General features: G+C 31.7%; 3 protein-coding genes across 6 annotated transcripts; 1 reads left to right on the top strand and 2 right to left on the bottom strand.

Moving 5' to 3' along the window:
* Window positions 1–1936: 1936 nt before the first annotated feature.
* Window positions 1937–3689, bottom strand: Dim1 (thioredoxin-like protein Dim1). Its single transcript, XM_065355237.1, has 3 exons — window positions 3384–3689; window positions 3080–3216; window positions 1937–2578 (listed from the first exon to the last, which is right to left on the bottom strand). The coding sequence occupies exons 1-3, from the start codon at window positions 3459–3461 to the stop codon at window positions 2365–2367; spliced, it is 429 nt and encodes a 142-aa protein (XP_065211309.1). The 5' UTR covers window positions 3462–3689; the 3' UTR covers window positions 1937–2364.
* A 1995-nt stretch (window positions 3690–5684) lies between these two features.
* ZnT63C (zinc transporter 63C) lies at window positions 5685–10860 on the top strand. Of its 3 annotated transcripts, none has more exons than XM_065355236.1 (10): window positions 5685–6201; window positions 6625–6816; window positions 7496–7620; window positions 7695–7792; window positions 8077–8342; window positions 8414–8673; window positions 8783–8894; window positions 9233–9340; window positions 9422–9530; window positions 9989–10860. In XM_065355236.1, exons 2-10 carry the CDS (start codon window positions 6640–6642, stop codon window positions 10048–10050), a joined length of 1317 nt encoding a protein of 438 aa, XP_065211308.1. In that variant the 5' UTR covers window positions 5685–6201; window positions 6625–6639; the 3' UTR covers window positions 10051–10860. The 3 variants fall into 3 exon arrangements, with proteins under 3 accessions (XP_065211308.1, XP_065211307.1, XP_065211306.1); XM_065355235.1 differs by having other exon boundaries at window positions 5686–5961; window positions 6072–6201; window positions 9422–10860; XM_065355234.1 differs by having other exon boundaries at window positions 5686–6201; window positions 9422–10860.
* A 478-nt stretch (window positions 10861–11338) lies between these two features.
* On the bottom strand, window positions 11339–18211 carry LOC135839267 (probable cytochrome P450 301a1, mitochondrial). 2 transcript variants are annotated; one of them, XM_065355228.1, is made up of 12 exons: window positions 17987–18211; window positions 17822–17902; window positions 17057–17268; window positions 14776–15022; window positions 14380–14496; window positions 13598–13674; window positions 13308–13506; window positions 12638–12806; window positions 12378–12547; window positions 11991–12069; window positions 11694–11894; window positions 11339–11586 (listed from the first exon to the last, which is right to left on the bottom strand). In XM_065355228.1, the coding sequence occupies exons 3-12, from the start codon at window positions 17247–17249 to the stop codon at window positions 11455–11457; spliced, it is 1584 nt and encodes a 527-aa protein (XP_065211300.1). In that variant the 5' UTR covers window positions 17250–17268; window positions 17822–17902; window positions 17987–18211; the 3' UTR covers window positions 11339–11454. The 2 variants fall into 2 exon arrangements, with proteins under 2 accessions (XP_065211300.1, XP_065211302.1); XM_065355230.1 differs by having other exon boundaries at window positions 18004–18211.
* Between the last annotated feature and the right edge of the window lie 764 nt (window positions 18212–18975).

Raw genomic sequence — 18975 nt, 5'->3', positions numbered from 1 at the left:
TCTCTAGCGAGTATATCTATATTATGTAGGATAATTTTACGAATCGTAGTTGTATGTAGTTGAAGAGACGCGAGGTGCTTCATAAAATTGGCACGTTTTCAGCAGAAAACGTTTTTAAATGCAAGATAGAAATTTATCTATTCAAAACACAATTTTTTTGAATAGGTAATTCGAATTTTAAAAAATCTTGTTTATTTTTAGTTCTTTATGTTCAAGAATTCCGTTTCAGGTTTCAAGGTCAGTTTTTTAAATGATCGCTTTTTAACGAAAATGTAGCATTTTTGAAATAAAGTAATTCTCCAGGAAAAGTGATGAAAATTTGTTCCCCTGCTTACAGCGACCTTCCACAGCAAAATTAAATTCAATAGTTTCTAATTGATATAAAGGAAGTTTTTTTTCAAATTAAAAATGCAATTTTAAAAAATCATTAATGCAATGTCCGACTATATAGAATTCAATGAAAACGTGAATTTGGAGTAAGACAGCATATCAGCAGTTGATAAAATCCAAACTTTCAGTGGCCTGCTTTAATTTCCACGTTTTAATTTCAAAAATTTACGAAGATACCTAATTGAAATTAATTTCTCTGAAAATTGGAAATAAATGAGATAGAGAAGATCGATTTTAATTTGGGAACAAATTTTCATTCATGTCACTGAAAATTAAAAAGTAGGTACCTACTTTGTTTTAAAAATACGTGTAGCATTTTCGATGAAAAAAAGATACAATTTTCATCCTTTAATAACATTGCTATATACCTATATCTATCGTTCTTCAAATTTTCAAAAGTTGTAATAAGAAATTTAAAAATTCATTTGAGCAGCTGACGTACACGTAGGTACCTAATTTTGAATTTGGAGAGTCTCTCTTTTTCATGAACCAAAAAGCAAATTTTTGTTGAAATCACGTCAGGACACTTCAAGAAATTCCCTCGTCAGATTCAATGTTTTTTTCAAAAAAATAAAATAAAATATTGCCAATGAGAATTTAAACATGTTATTTAAATGTTATCATTTCTCCAACGAAGGAAATAGGGAAGCACTGACGGGCACATTTAAATCCATTTTTAGAGGTATGTAGATACTCCTTGAAAATTCCTCAAGTCGAAAAATCTGGAGACGTTTACTGATTCCCTTGGAAGATTTAAGCTGAAGAAACTGAAATTTCGAGATGGTATATTGGTAAGTATCACCTCAATAATAGAACATCACATGAAAACCGCGTAAGTAGGTATACCTGGACTGGACCTATGTACATTGAAGGCAGCTAGTCCGGTACGTATCCGTAGAATAGGTAGGTAGTAGGTACACATTTCACTATGTAAAATAATATCGAAGTTCTTACATCTATTATCTACCTACCTACGCATAAACTTTCATAATTCATTCACGAATCCAAGATCTTCCCAATGTGGGAAAAATTGACATCGTATGCTGAACCAAAAATAGCTGGTATTTCTCTACATTGCCACTCATCTCATCAAACAACACACAATAGTTATATGTAGTAGGTGCTTTGTTCAGGTTGATCATCGTGTTCGCATCTAATAACAACAACGCATATTTATGATCAAAGATGGGTAGTAATGAATAGATTTACTTGAACAGTACTATCAGGTGTCTACTGTCTACGCGTGTATTTCAGCATTGACAACTTGTTACCCATAGTAATGAAAATTTTCATTGTTATGCTCAACACATAACAGACAAGAGAGGCATGCTTACTCACACGCCAGCATAGACAGAATGGTTATCCGCTCTAATTTCTTTCACATTATCATGCAGAGTTCAAACGCAAGAGCTGAATAATTTTTTAATCACACCGGCCAATAGACGTCATCATAAATGAAACGCAGTTGCATCCTTCATTTTTGCATAATAATTGCACATTTGAGTATCAATCGAAATTTTACAGTAGGAAAAAAATCCTCACCAAGTTAATGACTCATTATTTTATTATATTCTTCATTTTTATAGCATGATTTCCACGAATTACAATATTAATAAAATTTCGAAGTTATACGTAAATTAAATAAAAGAAATTATTCTAAGTAGTACATAGCCTAAAATTACAAAAATGACGAACGTAAGTCAACATGTATCTCGTTCACGCTATCAGCATTCTAACGCAGGTAAAAAAGGTGACAAAAAACAACAATTAATTAAATCAACGGCACCGTGTAGCGCAAATAATTAGATCCACTCGGATTCAAATATTTCAGGAAAATTTCACGCTGCAGCGAGCAAAAAATTACCATGTTATAGCGAGAATGGAATCCATCACAAGAAATTTTACATCCTTGTTTTTCCTCATCATGGTCAAAAAACAACGAATCAACAAATAAAACTCGAGAGTGAAAATCTCTCAGTATCGATATTTGGTTGAATAATCTTTGGGCGAAACTACCAAACCTCTACCTTTACGAGCTCCTCTGTACACAGTTTCGATTATGTCAATCATTTCTTGTTTATCTTCTAAAGCCCAATTTATTTTATTGTTATTTCCGGTGCCTAAATCAATCATGATGTGTTTATTGCGGAAAAAGAACATCACCGTACAAGGATCGTACAATTCGTACCTGAAAAAAAAATGAAAAAATTTAACACGATTAAATATTATAAAGTGACTGTTTTCAACGGTAAGTAATGAAGAAGTTGTAACGTACAACCACCATCGTGTTGTAAACATAAAATCCTCGATGTATCGAGATAAGAGAACACGGTGTTTTCATTTCGGTCTAAAATCAAACATAAAAATAAACCAGCGCTTTTCTCTAAATTTTGCTCACAGAATTATCCTCAGAAATTGAATAACGAACCTTCAGTTCATCAGTTCTATATAAAAACGCATTTCCAATCATTTTCAGATTAATGTACGCATGTAGGCAAGTACGGAAATAATATTTCGGAGAGAATAAGTTGCTGTTTTAAGATGGTTTGTTTTCTTCTACGAATAAACCTCGTTAGTTGAATCGGAAAGGCTTCAAAGACATTGTACGTTTCACTCAATTTGAAATATAATGAAAATCTTGCTAAGTACATATACGTTTATGATATACAATGAATTAAACGCGTCTTACATTTTGTTGAAATCTGGAACTTTGGTGATATCTACTAAATAAATTACGGCAAAATTCTTGACTTTTTCAGCTATATTGTACAATACTTCGTCCATTTTCATACAAGTTGGATCCCAATCGTGACCAAAACGAATTACCTGTGAACAAGAGATCGATAGCATAGCATGATATTTATTGTGCACATTTACATTACTGTTTCTAGAAGGTTCCATTTATCACTAGTCACAACTACATCGAATAATCACGTCGAAACTCAGTTCACTATCGAGACTCAAACATTGAAACTATACAATTATTTACATACCACAACTCTATCTTCTTCGGATAGAATAGCTTGATCAACCTGCCATCCATTGTGAAGATGTGACAGCATATAAGACATGATGAAGGTGGTTGATTGACTTTACACCGAAATAACTCTGATACACCGCTGTGCGTTGGGAACGAAATATCAAATTTCTCACTTATAGAATAACTTCTGAGAATTATGAAAACTTCTACCGAACTCAAAATGTTTTTCTAATAAAAAATTTCTACTAAAACATACGCCGAAAAATTCAACGATATCGGAACTCGAAATTGGAAAATCAAAATAAAAACAAAATAAATTGATAACGTTTACGAATCGGTTTACTTCGGCTATGCTCGTGTTGATTCGTGTTCATGACAGCTGATTCAAGATTTTTGCCAGTGCCAAGCAAAAAATTGTATTTTTTTTTTTGACGAGATGGCGTCTCATTGTCTCAAATTTCAAATTTTCGACGTGAGTCTAGAACTGATATACTCGTGGGAAGGACTTTTTTCGATCGTGAGGTGCAACTCTCGGAAAAATAAAATGAAATATCACCATCGATTTTTTTTCCAAAACTAAAAACGAAGAACGTAAAAGTGTAAAACGTAACTTACATAAATAGGCACTGTGCTGTGTAAATAAATTTGTAATTTGATGATGAAAAAAAGTTGAAGTGTAATACCTTAATTAATTGAAGGGGCAAAATGGCAAAATCTGCTCTTAAACTTAAAATCTAAGCCTAAGCGTGAAAATGCAGTTTTGACCATGGGAGCCGGTAGTCCATAGTACATTAAAAAATGAACAAAATTGGCAAATTGCATATTAAGGGCCTTTATTCATAAACGTCACTAATTAAGTAATTAGGGGTCACCTTGGTTAAATTTAAATATAAGAGGTGAATTTTGGAGCCATTTTTTCAGACGTAACTGATGTAAGTGATTGAATTTTTTAAAAATGTTTTAATTAAGAAAATTTGAAAGATTGAGCTCTGAAGTATCGATTTATCATTTTAAAAATATGACATTTTTATTCATTCAATTAATTAGACAAATTAAATCAAAATTCACCTCTTAACTAACGTCTATGCAATTGCACACAGCGGTCCTACTCCTATCCTTAGCAGGTAATGAATTTCAATTTCAAAAAATCGCAATGAAAAAAATAAAACTGATCGCAGAAATGAATAATAATTCTGAATCTGAATACAACGAAAAATAAACAAATTTTATTTCTTTATGATTAGTTTTATTTTAAATTCCAATAACTTTTTAAAAATTTTAAAGTGGGAAAAAAATTTATAATAAGTATACGTATAGGCTGACAAAAATCAAAACAAATTAATTTGTGCAATTTTCTGCATAGATACTTACCTACTTTCAATTCAATATTCATTTACGGGATCATTCTTATTTGTGATTGATTTGCGATTTATTGAAATTGAAATTATTCATTCGTAGATCGTAGATTTTTCAAGTTACATTGCAAAGTTACTCAAAAAGTCATATCTAATAGACCATTTTGATTTATTTATTATTGCAAGCTTTTTTATTTTTTCTCAATGTATCTACCTACTAATACTAATGCCGGTAATGCCCCCATGGTCAACATTGAATTTACATTTTTCACCCCTGGATTTTAAAAACACATTTTGCCACTTCAATTTTGAAGGTAGGAAAACGAGGCAAACGCATACCTACACCAGTATACAAAAAAAAACTTTTTTAGTTTTTTAAAATCAAATGTTGAATTCAAAATTCAATATTGATAGATTATTCGCTGCGTTTTAGGTTTTAATTTAAGCCCTTTTTATAATGGTCGTAGAAATAGAAACCTAGAAACTAGAAAGAATACGGGAAAAAAGTCGACTACAAAATTTCAAAGTAGAAACTTTTCCGCAAAAAAAGCACGTCTTTGAAATTTTGTCCATTATAAATGCCTCCGTTAGAATACCTAGCGAAATTAGTGAAATTGACTGAGTATTTCCATGAAAAAAAAAAAAAACGTGAAAAGTTGCGGCTATTATAAGTTATAAAACGGGCTTTAAAAAAATTCGGTGGTGACTGCTGGTAGGGATCAGGGTCAGGGATGGTGTGATGATGAATTGATGACTGATGTCTGATAGGATAGATAGGATATTATATTTCTGAATGGTGCACTGTCACTACTGTCAGTGCACCACATGACCGAAAAAAGTCCTTCCCATGAGTAAACGTAGACTCGTCTCTCGTCAATTTTCAACGCAGATGTGAAATTCTCCGGCCGGAAAAATGATTGCGGTATTTTTCATTTGCTCAAAACACAACGCGCAAGAGCAAACCGAAATGAAACGTTCGGAGTCGAAGTTCTTGACTGACAAAAACCGATATGATGAATGAAGTGAGGAGAATGAGTATCAACTCCTGTTTCATTTCATTTTCTGATTTTATTGATATTAATCATTGTCATGCTTGATTATTAATTTCATTTTTATTTCGTGACAGTGTGAATTCTAATTACGTCGTTTTAATTTTTCTCCCATCTTTCAAGGGAGTATTGAAACTCGTTAATTTGTGTTAAAGTGAAAAGCACATAGGCAGGCACCTAATTCGCTGTAAGAATGGACATAATCGAAAGTTTTTAACTCTTTTGCGTAAAGTTTTTCATTGAATTAGTGTGATTGTTATTATTAGTGTTCGAGTAATTTAATTGTTCTCTTTCAAGTATGTAAATGTCAATGGAACTGCCTTCAATTGCTGTGATGCCATTTACGTAGTACTAATAGTACCACATACTTTAGTGAATTGTCAATCGTGGGAAAACATTTGGATCCTCGTCCGTTTTCTTCGTAAATGTGAGTCATTAAATTTTCTTCATACCATCTCTAAACCGCATGTACACTGTACAGTCTCTGCGATTCGGCTATTTTTATATCACTTTTGTTATCAATCAACAGCTCGACGAAATTCTCTACATACAGCTATCAGAAGTAAAAGTTGAAAATTTTTCAATTCCTTTTAAATAAATTCAACTCTAACTAATTAATTTATAGAACTTTTGCGAATTTGATGAGCTTACATAATCAATTTTTCATCAAGCATTATCTGTATGATGATAATTTGTGGGTTTTTAGCAAAACAATTGATTTAGTTTGTTGTTCAATAAATTATACATGTTTCAAGATCGAAGATTTTTCAACTTACAATTTCTTATCATGTAATGCGATAGCCTACCACTTGATACTTGTGTTAATCGGCTTAATATTTATGATTTGCAGATAAATTATCTAACAATGGGTCGATTTTCCGGGAAGCGATGCCGATTGATATCGATGTTCTGGCTAACCACAATATTCTTCTTCGTGGAGATTTTATTCGGATACATTACAAACTCTATGGCATTAGTAGCTGACAGCTTTCATATGCTGAGCGATGTGGCGGCATTGGTAGTGGCTTTCATGTCAATCAAGGTATTAGCATCATCTTTGCAATATTTTTCGCCTTTAATTCGAAGTAAAATTGACTACCAACGTTTTCAGAAGCCCAGCAACATTCCCAATACTCTTCTTAGTTATCTTTTGTGTTGTTGGATACACTTACCTAAACTCAAGCATTCGCATTTAATGAACATAAACACCTTAATTTCTATAAAATTCTTAAATTTTAAAATGGAATCTAGTATGAATGATGAACGAATTTTCAAATCGATTTTTGACATATAATATGTACTTTGTACTCATGAAATTCTTTTCATACTCGATGAATTATCAAATGTCGCGATAAATATTAAAGTGGCGTGATAAGAATCAAATATTTAAGCTCAAGGAACTATTATGTTACACTTTTTAAGTATTGTTAAAAACAAGAGTGGATGGGAAAAATATTCATCAATTATATGTCGCCATTAATGACGCAGCAATCTTTGCACTCGGCACTACACATAAAATCTGGTATTAAAACAAATCATCTCAAAAACGATGTTATTTTACCATAAAATGTACAACGAGCAATTTATAGACTGATTAAATAATAATTACGATATGGTATTTTTGGAAAAAATATCGCATCGCCTTACCCACGATTTTGATTGATATTAAGCTACGAACAATTTAGTATCATTGATGTTAATTATGATTATTTTACGCGCAGATGTCGCCGAAAAAATGGTCCAAAAATACCTTTGGATGGGCGAGAGCCGAGGTTCTTGGAGCTTTAGTAAATGCTGTATTTCTAGTAGCGCTGTGTTTTTCAATCACCGTTGAAGCTTGTAAACGGTACGTAAATGATAAAATAACGTGTTATTCGCATTACAAATACAAAGGCATTGAGAAATGTATTGATTTTCTAGGTTTATTGAAGTAGAAGATATTCATAAACCTGAATTAATTGTCGCTGTCGGAGTGTTAGGATTGCTCGTAAATGTCATTGGATTGTTTTTATTCCACGGTAGGTATCTCGTTTCATTATATTCGTTGGACAATTTAATTCGTCTTCCATTAAATTTCCTGTTGGATGAATTTATATAAAGGTAATTCGTCGATGATTGTCGTGATATAATTTCTTTATAAATTGAAAATATGATCAATGTATGAAAAATATAAAGAATATTCGAATTATCGATATCAAGATAGCAAACAAACGAATATGAATGAACTAATTAATCTATCGTGACGAAACACTCGTGCATTGAATTACTAAATCGTTTTTACAAATCATTGTTTTCACTACAGATCACGGCGGACACGGTCATTCGCACAGTGGAATGTCGCACAGCAATCATTCAAGACTAACGCAATTAGTTTCAGCCGGCGCCAGTGCTACAGCTACAGACGATAATGAAAACGATGAAAGATTCCAACCACCGCAACATTATCACCAACATAACCATGTTCACGATCAAAAAGGCGAATCTTCGCAACAAATGAACATGAGAGGAGTATTTCTCCATGTCTTAGCCGATGCCCTAGGCTCAGTTATAGTTATAATTTCTGCTACGGTAGGAAGTTTTCTTAATTATTTCAACGGAATTCGGATCAATTAATAATATCCACGATGTTTATCTTATAGATTGTTTGGAAAACCGATTGGGAGTACAAATATTACATAGATCCAACGCTGAGTTTATTAATGGTTATGATAATCCTTCGATCTGTCTGGCCACTGCTGCAAGAATCAGCGTTAATTTTATTACAAACAGTTCCTACGCATATTCAAGTAGATGAAATTCAACGTCGACTTTTAGAAAATGTCGACGGTGTCTTGGCGGTACATGAGTTCCACGTATGGCAATTGGCCGGCGACAGAATCATTGCATCTGCTCATATAAGGTGATTTATAGATACGATTATTCTATCAAAATTGACTCGACAATTGAACTTGAACCAGTTCATGGGTGAAATTTTGCTTTTCTTATTGACCGTAATTTGCTTATTTCAGATGTAGAAATTTATCCGAATATATGAAATTGGCGGAAAAAGTCAAAGAATTTTTCCATAATGAAGGAATTCATTCTACCACCATACAGCCAGAATTCGTTGAAATCGGAGACGTGAGTGCCTACATGATTTTTTCATTGACTGTCATTTTAAATCGAAGCTCTTCAAATTAAACGCAATAACAAGTTGATTAGCTTTCAATATCAAATCTCGAATTACAAGAATGTATTTCTTGACTTTTTGCTATCTACAAAATTTGGAGTACTCGTAGATCTAAATTTTGTTCCTTTTTTCATTTTCATTTATTCATTCGAATTTTCAAAAATTCTCCAAAATTATTAAACCAATTTTTTGCTGTTTTTTTTGTAATTTATAATTTTGTTTAATTTGTTTTCGCTTCATTTTTTTTTTATTGTCATGTGAATAATTAGTTATTTTTCCTGTTTTTCAGTTTTCTGAAAACACAAAAAAAGAAACACCAAATCAAGACTGCGTATTGGATTGTCCTAAAACTGACAAACCGTGCACTCTATCGACGTGTTGTGGACCATCTAAGAAGGTATGTTGATTGTAGGGATTGTCAATTTTCCTACATTACTTTATTTTACATTTTTTGAAAATGATCTGTTGATGTTAATAGGGTCGAGATACACCTTCTCCTGTCGAAACGCCATACCTCTGTCGTCAACGCAACAATATAAACGCTACTCAGGCAGCTCGCGATCAAACGTCAGAAATCATAGAACGCGGTGCGTTATTAGCTTGTTCTAATCACATTCACGAAAATTCTCTTCCGTCTGCTCCTTCAAAGGAGTCGTGTGTTTGACATACTATTTGATAGAAACGACTAAGTATTTTATTTATACGTGTATTATAATTTATTTTAATTTTAACGAATTACATCTATGTCTATCTACAATTAACCATCATCGACAATGGTAAAAGTCGCCATGTATCATAGAAAAAACGATTGGTTGTGCTACAAATTAGCGTCGCGTCGAGGCGTCGGAATCTTACCTTGTCTTGGATTTATTACAAGAAGAAAAAATAATAAAAATTTATATCATTTTTGAAAACACTTTCAGTGATATCTCTAGATATTGTATTTCTTTTAAATAATTTATGAATGGTGGTGATAATTGAACAATTGACCCCTAATGTGCTTTACTTTCTGACATACATATTTATTTTTTGTTTTTATTTTAAGGAATGACTGATAACATGTGGAAAACTGTGAATGATATCACTTATTACGGCAATACGTCTTAAATGGAGTTTAGTTTACTTGTAAATGGGTCTTAGCACTGGAGTATTGATAGGTAAAAATAGTATAATTTATTTTAATGACCAAAAATTTGCATTTTTTATTTTTCTGATTTTTATTTTTATATGTATGATTTTGATAAGGGTATTTTTATGCGTACTACATATACATTTTTTGAAGTGTACTGCAATTTTCAATGTTCGAGTATTTGAATAGATTTTGAAATATGATACCTAAGTTATCGAAAATGTCACATTTTTAAAACCAACAATCCTCTTATGACGACGATGAAATTTTATCGATCGAAATTTCCAATGTATAACTATAGTTTTTTATTTCATTTTTTTTTTCAACGAGCAGGTTCGATAAAAACAAAAAAAACTCGAGAAAGAATTTATCGCAAAAAGATTCTTTTGTATTTGAAATTCTACAAACTACCTATACTATACTATACTATACCGATTGTGATAAGATATGAAATGAGAACGCGTGTCAGCTAAATAATTTCAACGCGCAGTTCAATGTCGCCCTATTTACTTAATTTCATTTCATCATGGTGAAATTATCCTAGTACGTATTGTGTTTAGATATTTTACTTTTGTTTTAAGATTTTTGATATTTTGTTTACAGCGTAATTCGAAACAACCTGTTCAGCTTATGCTTGAATTGTTCAATGATTTTATGACATTAGGTTGTAATATGATTGATGTGTATTCTTGTTTTTCGATCCTCAATGTAGTTTTTAAAAGTCGAAGTATTTGTTTTTTTTTGTTGATTCAAACGACACGTGTACTTAAATGATGTTTTTTATTGTTTGTTCTTTTTTTCTAAAATTTTTCATTCGATTGATTTTTCGTTCAACGATCGAGTATTTTTTTATTTTTTTATTCCTCAGTCGATATGTTTTTGCGCATTTTTCTCGATTTCGCGATCCCTTCAAACTCTATATTATATATGTACTAAACCACGAAAGAAGTTATCGTTTGACTTTTCACCTTTGGGTACCGTTGAACTATTTCGTTGCACATGTGTAATTGTGATTATGAATGCAAATGACAAAAATAGAAATGTATAAACTAACAGAACTTGTGCGGAAGCAAATTACGCAAACGTAAACAATTTGATATGAAATTCTAACCTAATGGTTTTATAGAGAACAGAAAAGTAAAATGATAATAGAAGAAAAATTCTATGACGTCGGCGTCGTTACTTTGGTGTAGCACGATATGCGATAATTTTCTTCGGTTTAATATTATAATAGGTACTTACGGTTACAAAAGAATACTGACGACGAAAAGAGAAATTGATTATATTTTCTCAATAATGTACATTTGTCTACATTATCTAAGGTAAATAAGTAGAAAAATTAATGAAGGTAGGTAACTATAATTAGGCAAGAAAAAGACTTATTAATTTGAATTTTTTGATGGAAAGTTTCGATCGTTGAATGTAAAGTTGAGGTTTCCTTTAGGTAAATACATCGGTTGAACACTGTACGAAAGCTTTTCGTGTTTGTACTCCACGTGGAAGTTTTGCACAATCTGGAAATTAAATTATTTGTAGGTATTTTACCGTTGCAAAATATTTTCAATTCGAAAGCGTCAGTATATTTTTAAAATGCATAGATAACTTCAAGATAGGCACCTACCTTCGTTATTATAGTCTGTATTTCAAGTTCCGCAAATCGTCTTCCCAAACACATCCGTTTTCCAAAGCCAAAGGGTAATGAAGCGAAAGGATGTGGCTTTTCTTGATTACTTTTCAACCACCTCTCTGGTTTGAATTCATTAGCATTTTTAAAGTATCGATCAGAATTGCTCATTACGTAATGTTGAAATACAATTTGAACCTGCGAATAGAGAATTCAAAAACATTGGCATTCAAATACTTATGTTTATGTATTTGGAAAATTTAATTAATTAAAAAGATGAATATGAAAACTAACCCCTTTGGGAATTTTATAACCGAGGATTTCCGTTTCTTTTGTTAAAGTTCTTCCATTACCCAGAACAACCGGATACATCCTAAAATCAAAATATTGTTGAACTGATTGAACAATGAAGTAAATACAGGTAAAAATGAGTAGGTACCTAGATAATTAAAAAGCTGTAACATAAACATTGATATAAATAATTAAGTTTTTTTTTGTTTTAATTTTTTAATTTTTATTGGTTGATAATAGGTAAGTATGCATAGAATATTTTGTTATGTTGTTGGAGATACTAATTTTTAAAATCGCTGAAAAGTTACTTTTCTTACCATTGCTTATGCTTACCTAGTAGGTATCTACCTACTACTTTAAATAATTAGCAAAAAATGCTTTCATACTCACCTCAACGTTTCCTTTATAATGGCTTTCAAATAAGCCAGACTGTCAATCTTCTCCATGGTCAATTCATCGTTTGCGTTGGGCAAAACTTTGCAAATCTCATTGTATAAAATTTCTTGTTTATCTTGATGTTGACTCAGTTGGTATAAAATAGAAGCAACGGCTGCAGAAGTCTGTTGATTCAATGAAAAAAAGTAAGTAGGTAGGTAAGTAATGAGAATTGAATTACGAAATACTTATAACGTAAGTGTGTAATATCTTACAGTATCAATTCCAACGAGGAACATATCCAAAGCTAAAATTGTGGCTAGCTTAGGATTACCGGGATCCAAGGCTAGAACACGTTGCAGCAAAGATGAGTTACATTTTAGCGTCGTGTCTTGAGACTGATTTTGTTTATTCAAAGCAGTGGTTATGTACTTCATCGTAACGCTAAAAAAATGAATAAATACGATGAAATGATATTTTTAAATTAATGTAAACAGTATATATGATTGTAAACAATTCATTCTATTCGTTCTCCAACTTCAAGTAGGTAGGTACATAGTACATGGATTAAAAAATTGATCCCAAGTCATATCCCAAGTAAACTAAATTACCGTGATACCGTGAGACAACTATTGTTTTGATCTCAAATGTTCTGTACCTGATAATAAAAATTTAGTCCTTCGAAATCCGTTTCAAAAAAAAAAAAATGTTTTGTGCAAAATGCAGAAATTCAGTTCCCCATTTTAATTTTAATTAAAAAGAATTAGGTAACCTAGCCAAATTTCGAAGAATTTTCATGCATTAGGATATTGAAATATTTCAAGTACCTACCTTACCTATGTACCCCTTATTTCAAGTCAATTTCGAATAGGTAGGTAAATTCACACACAATTCCTCAAGCCAAGTTTAAACAGTGATAAAAATTAAATAAAAAATAGGGCATACTTGGTAATCGTATCCAATGAATTCACATAAGTTTTCCATGTTGGGGTATTAAAAACCTTCCAAAATGGTATTTTCAATTCTAGCACACCTACGTTCTTGAAAAACGTGTTGACGGCGTCGATTAATAATTGTGTATCGTTATTGGTAATTACATCGTCCAAACAGCCGAGTCGTACATCCAATGCTACTCGTGCAATGCCTTAATAAAATTAATGTCGCGTATAGAATACATGTACTTATGGTTGTAATTGAAAAAGCGTGGCGGTGAATCGTTAAATATATGTACATACTTTCCAACGACCATAGATGTATTTCGTTCAAAAAGTTTGATTCAACTTCATTAACGTTGTTGACTTGTTTTTTAATCCTGGAATACACGTAAAAAAACAAAAATTGAACATTGCGTCGTAACTAGGCAAGAACCTGTCCAGTATAGAATTCTAGGCTCAAAAAAATCGAATTTGTTTCTTTGTAAAATTGGCAACAATGACCAAAAAATTGACATCACCACGTTCCAAAATATTCCCCCAGTTCCAGAAATGATATCTTTCGATATTTTGACATAATTAATGCTAAATACGTATTTCAAAAGAAAAAGTTTTCAGAACATGAATTCATACACCCAAAAATAAGCGATTCGAAATTTTTCAACCGCTCAATAGAACCTTTAAAATGGTCCTGGATTTTGATGGCAATAGCTTAGGTCGAAGCAGAATTTCGAATATGTGTACTATCTTTTGAAACTGGGCCATTTTTTCCAAAACCGGTTGGGTAGGGGCTAGGAGTGAGAAAACCACGATTTTTTCGATAATGCCCTCTCTTTGAGGGCCCATATCTGGCCTTCGGGCTTCAGAAGTATACGGTATACCTCTTGGATCTGAAAATTTTTTTTCGAAAAATTTCAATTCAAAATGAAGGTCTCCACTGAATTTGGTCAACAATCTTCCGACACTAATACTGTGCCTAAGTATAGGTATTATGCGATGTGTCGATTTGTCGTAGTCTATTACTTACATAGGTATTAAGTACATACATAATACCGAAGTCAAACTCCTTTGTATAATACACTTACCTAGAAATGAAAGAGTTTGCCGTCACTTCAATTTCTCTGACATACAGCTTGACGATTCGTGGCTGTAGAACAGGCTGCTGTACTTTAGAACGAAATTCGAGCCATTTTTGTCCATGCCTACAAAAAATGATAAACGATGGAATAATTTCAAGAAGCCATGCAAAAATAAATTATTCATAAGTCATAAATTTTCAAAGACTAGGTTCTTTTACATTGACATAAAAATATTATTTTAACTATAGGTAAATTTTGTGGCTGCGAGTAGGTAGGTAGGTAGGTAGGTAGGTAGGTAGGTAGGTATGTATACAATATTTTGTTTCTATTTATATCCACATAGAATTCGATGTTAACAATCAATAATGATTTATGAACTATTATTCGAATGCTAAGACTTACACAGCAATTACACCGCAAGTATCTCCAAAAAATTCTTTCCTCAGCGTATGTTTGTAATAATTCAGCGATGGCATCGAAGGTCTAAATGGCAGTACATCTTCATTTCGAAATATTTTTTCTATTTCATCAGCATCGTACAGAAATACCATATCGGGACGTCCGAGAATTCCTCCTATTTTCACTACATCTCCATACTGTCGATGCAATGCTTGTGATAATAAATCAATTTCTTCTAGTTTGTACTGTCCTGTAAAGCAATACTTATGCATAAATTAATCTTTCGAAGAATTTAGGTATCCATATAGTGGCAGTGAAGTAAATGGAAACAGAAACTAGAGTGTGCGTAGCTAGCTGCCTTTTCTACAGCTATAACCGGTATTGCATCTAGGTAGTGCATAAGTGAATCAACCATGTCACAGTGATGAGAATTTTTGAAACTCTCACTGCTTCAAAATAATAATTGTTTTTCAGTGTTTTCATATTTTCCAAATTACAATAGGTATTTCAGAATAATTTATAAGCTTGTATTGCTTCTAAATTAAGAAATTTCTAGTTGTTTTTCATAGTTTGCATTGTTTTAAAATTTACAAAATTTCAAATCAATTTCCCAAATTCCCCATCGCTACAATTTCATAAAGTTTTCAATAAATTTTCAGAATTTTGCATTGCTGCTGAGTTAGGAAATTTGCAATCAATTTTTAGAATTCACATTGCCTCTAAATAGTCAAATTTTGAATAATTTTTCAGAATTCTTATTGTCTTTAAATTAAAAAATTTCAAATTCAATTTTCAAGTTCATATTTTCCACAAATTGTAAAACGTTTACTCAATTTTTGGAATTCACATTGCCTCCAATTTTTCAGAATTCTCATCTTCTTCATAAATATTACAATACTTATTTCATATAATTTTCAAGTTCACATTATCTGCAACTTACAGAACTTTTAATCAATTTTTGGAATTCTTAGCGTCTCTAAATACAAATTTTCATATTATTTTTTTTAGAATTTCCATTGTCTTCAAATTTATAAATTTTCAAACCAATTTTCACATTTTCAGAACTTGCTTTTCATTCTAAATTAAGAATTAAATCTTATAAAATACCTATGTTAAGAATTTGCATTGCCTATTACACGAAAAAAATATGGGTAATTTTTACAAAAAAATTTAACTAAATACTCATAATTAAGTACCAGATCCCATTCAATAATTTTTACTGTAATCGTATAGTAAAACTTATCATTTTAATAAATTTTGCTATAGGTACCAATAGTAAAAATCGTTTTGTTTTAATAATTTTTACTAAATCATGATAATAAAAATTACATGTTTCAATTGTACAAAAATTAGTTTAATTACTCATTTTGAAGTAATTTTTAAATTATAAGTAAAAAGTTGAAAATTATTCATGTCAAGGTAATTCTTACTATACTTATGGCTATAGGTAGACAAAAAATTAATGAAATGAATTTTTAGTTAGCAAATATATCATAATTCATAACTCAATTTCAGCATTATTTTTACCCCATTATCATGTACCTACTACATAGGTAACTCCGAAGCATTTACCTATCCAATTTTCCTACGAAAAATCTGTCACCTACCTACTTACCTCACGGGGATTCGAACCTGGGTCCCTAAATTTCCTATTCCTACCTACATGCCCTAACCACTCAGCCACCACTTCGCTACGAGGGTTACGGCATTAAAATAATATATTTGTTTGGTAAACGCCCCACCAAACCACTCCCACTTGGAATTTACAGCTAACAGACTGGGGGTGTAACAGGGTACAATGAAACACAGCTGGTGATGGAATAGACTGGGGGTATAGCAGGGTACAATGAGCGGCAGGTGTTCTACAAGTCCCCTTTTCCCTTTTTTAGGATTTAATGCATTAAAATAATGAACTAAAATTGCAATTACTCAGCAACTACCCATCCGAATTGAATGAAAATTAATCTATTCCCTCCGTCTTAATGATTCTCAAATGGTGTCCAATAGGTACAAAAAACGGTTGGATAGCTTAAGAGAACATTCAGTTCCAATAAAATTTCATTTCTCAAAGCGAAACCAATAGTGTGCTACGCACACTAAAAAGGCAATTATAGAAAACTTCCTAATGCTGAATCGTACACCTGACAGTTATGTATTTATAAGTTTTAGTACATAGGTATCTGAACAGAATACTATCTAATTTTGGACGTACAAGACTACTAGAATTATTAATTATCTAAGTAGGTATTGATATAATAGTTAATCTTGTACTTCACGAACTCACCTATTACTGGTAGAAATCGCCAGCTGTTTCCAATAATTGGAAAAGGTTTAGGACCTGGTACTTCATCGTATGATCGAACATTATTGTCGTTAAAAATTGAAGATACATTTTCAATATGCTGAGGTGTAATTGAAATCGTAGAACGATATCTACGAAATGAACGACAGTGGAATACTGCAATCGTTTTCAACATATTTGCGAGTTTTTCTTCCCTAAAATATCAAAGTGATAATCAACTCCAAACCCAAATCGGCATCTATTTAGGTACTAAAATAGGTAACGAAAATTCGAATAGGTAGGTAACTAAACGTTTAATAAGAATTTCGATTTATTAAGATTTTATATCCGTAAGTAGACACAAATCACGTAAAAATAAATTTCAAGAAAAATAAATCATGCAAAATAATCTTTAAAATAAGCGGAGTCTGTTTGAAAACATGTGAATGACGAAGTTGAATGAAAAAAGGAAAGTATTCACACTTCGAGAGATGGAAACATCCTATAGAAGGGGAATAAAAATAGCATTTACTTATCCGATACGTTTCATTACACTATAGGTACCTACCTATTTCAACTTTCATTTTTATTTTTTGAAAATTTATCGCACAGAAAATTTTCATGAAACAAAAATATACGCAACATTTCTCACTCAAGCAACCAACCGAATAAAACGTTACCTTTACCATAGAAAATAAGCATAAAATAGGTAGGTATGCCTAGAAATTTTCCTTCTTTTACTATTTAATGAAGTTTTAATCAACTTACCGTAATAGAGAATTGGGAAAGCTTGCTTAAATGAAGACAAATGCTCTTAAAATAAGGAAACTCATCGATATTACACGTTTGCTAAAATATATTAAACGAAATTAGATATTAACTAAAAAATATGCATAAAAACGCAAAATAATTCGATTTTATGTTAGATAAAACCTTGAATTAAGAAGAACCTGAACTATGGTCCACGAAAAATTCTACATCTTGTCTGGAAGAATTTCTTGAAGAAAAAAAAAATCATGCGTCCGCATAGAAACAGGTTTGATAAAAAATCATCGACTAACCGGAGATTATGTAGTGAAATGAAGGTTAAGGTAGAATACGCGTGGATAGATGGTACACATTTTACGTTCACATAAAGACGCGGTCGTTGCTCTCAGGTGAGAGTTACACCGTTTGGTGTGTTTTGTACTCGTCAATTACCTGGATAAAAACGAAAGACAACGCTGCTGTGCTCCAATTCAACTAAATTCTTGCAAATGGATGCACCTAACTAGCTGCATAAGTTGACAAAAATGAAGTATCAAAAAATAATTACGTATGCTGGAATTATATGGGTAAAAATGATCTTGAAAAATAGGTAAGTCTAGGTGCTCATTATAATACTGATTTAAAAAAATTTTTAAACCAGAAACATTTATATTTAGATGGATTCAAGGCATTCTACATTTTTATTTATGATAAGAAATATAATTTACAAACAATATTTCGAACAGTGAATTTTAGAATTCAATGAGGTAGGTAGTAGGTACCTATACCTAAGAATACTTACATACGAGTATTTTTGTATTATGTACAATAATACCAGTTTAATAATGCGTGATTTTTATTCAATGGGAAAATTCCCCATTAGGCAATAAGGTATACGATTAAAAGTGAAAGTTGGGAGAATTGTTTCATACCGACGGCTAAACGATTTCAAGTACGTAACTCACGTAGGCCTATCGACGAGCAAAGATCTTGACATGATGATCTCGAGAGTCTTTGAACGCAGACCAATCTTCAGACTTCAACGCCCATTTGAAAAATAATCAAGGATATCATTGAAATACCTATTACCTATGTACTTTCATGTTTTTTATTTGAGAAACAGCTTTATTGATTTTTAAAAAACCCAATATTTTTTCGAAAATTTTCAGAAAATC

The sequence above is a fragment of the Planococcus citri genome, chromosome 3, assembly GCF_950023065.1.
Source record: "Planococcus citri chromosome 3, ihPlaCitr1.1, whole genome shotgun sequence".
Lineage (NCBI taxonomy): Eukaryota > Metazoa > Arthropoda > Insecta > Hemiptera > Pseudococcidae > Planococcus > Planococcus citri.
Note: the sequence above shows the minus strand (reverse complement) of the source record. Positions and strands in the feature narration are given on the sequence as shown.

Bases quoted from the DNA above. Each gene is read 5' to 3' on its own strand.
- Dim1 (XM_065355237.1), bottom strand. From the start codon at position 3,461: ATGTCTTATATGCTGTCACATCTTCACAATGGATGGCAGGTTGATCAA. The intron at 3,217-3,383 runs GTATGTAAATAA...TCTTGTTCACAG, and splicing joins CCGAAGAAGATAGAGTTGTG to GTAATTCGTTTTGGTCACGA. The intron at 2,579-3,079 runs GTAAGACGCGTT...TTTTTTTTTCAG, and splicing joins GTTCCAGATTTCAACAAAAT to GTACGAATTGTACGATCCTT.
- ZnT63C (XM_065355235.1), top strand. From the start codon at position 6,640: ATGGGTCGATTTTCCGGGAAGCGATGCCGATTGATATCGATGTTCTGG. The intron at 7,793-8,076 runs GTAGGTATCTCG...TTTTCACTACAG, and splicing joins TGGATTGTTTTTATTCCACG to ATCACGGCGGACACGGTCAT. The intron at 8,343-8,413 runs GTAGGAAGTTTT...TTTATCTTATAG, and splicing joins TAGTTATAATTTCTGCTACG to ATTGTTTGGAAAACCGATTG.
- LOC135839267 (XM_065355228.1), bottom strand. From the start codon at position 17,249: ATGTTGAAAACGATTGCAGTATTCCACTGTCGTTCATTTCGTAGATAT. The intron at 13,675-14,379 runs GTAAGTGTATTA...CGTGTATTCCAG, and splicing joins GCAAACTCTTTCATTTCTAG to GATTAAAAAACAAGTCAACA. The intron at 11,587-11,693 runs GTAGGTGCCTAT...TTTAATTTCCAG, and splicing joins TACAGACTATAATAACGAAG to ATTGTGCAAAACTTCCACGT.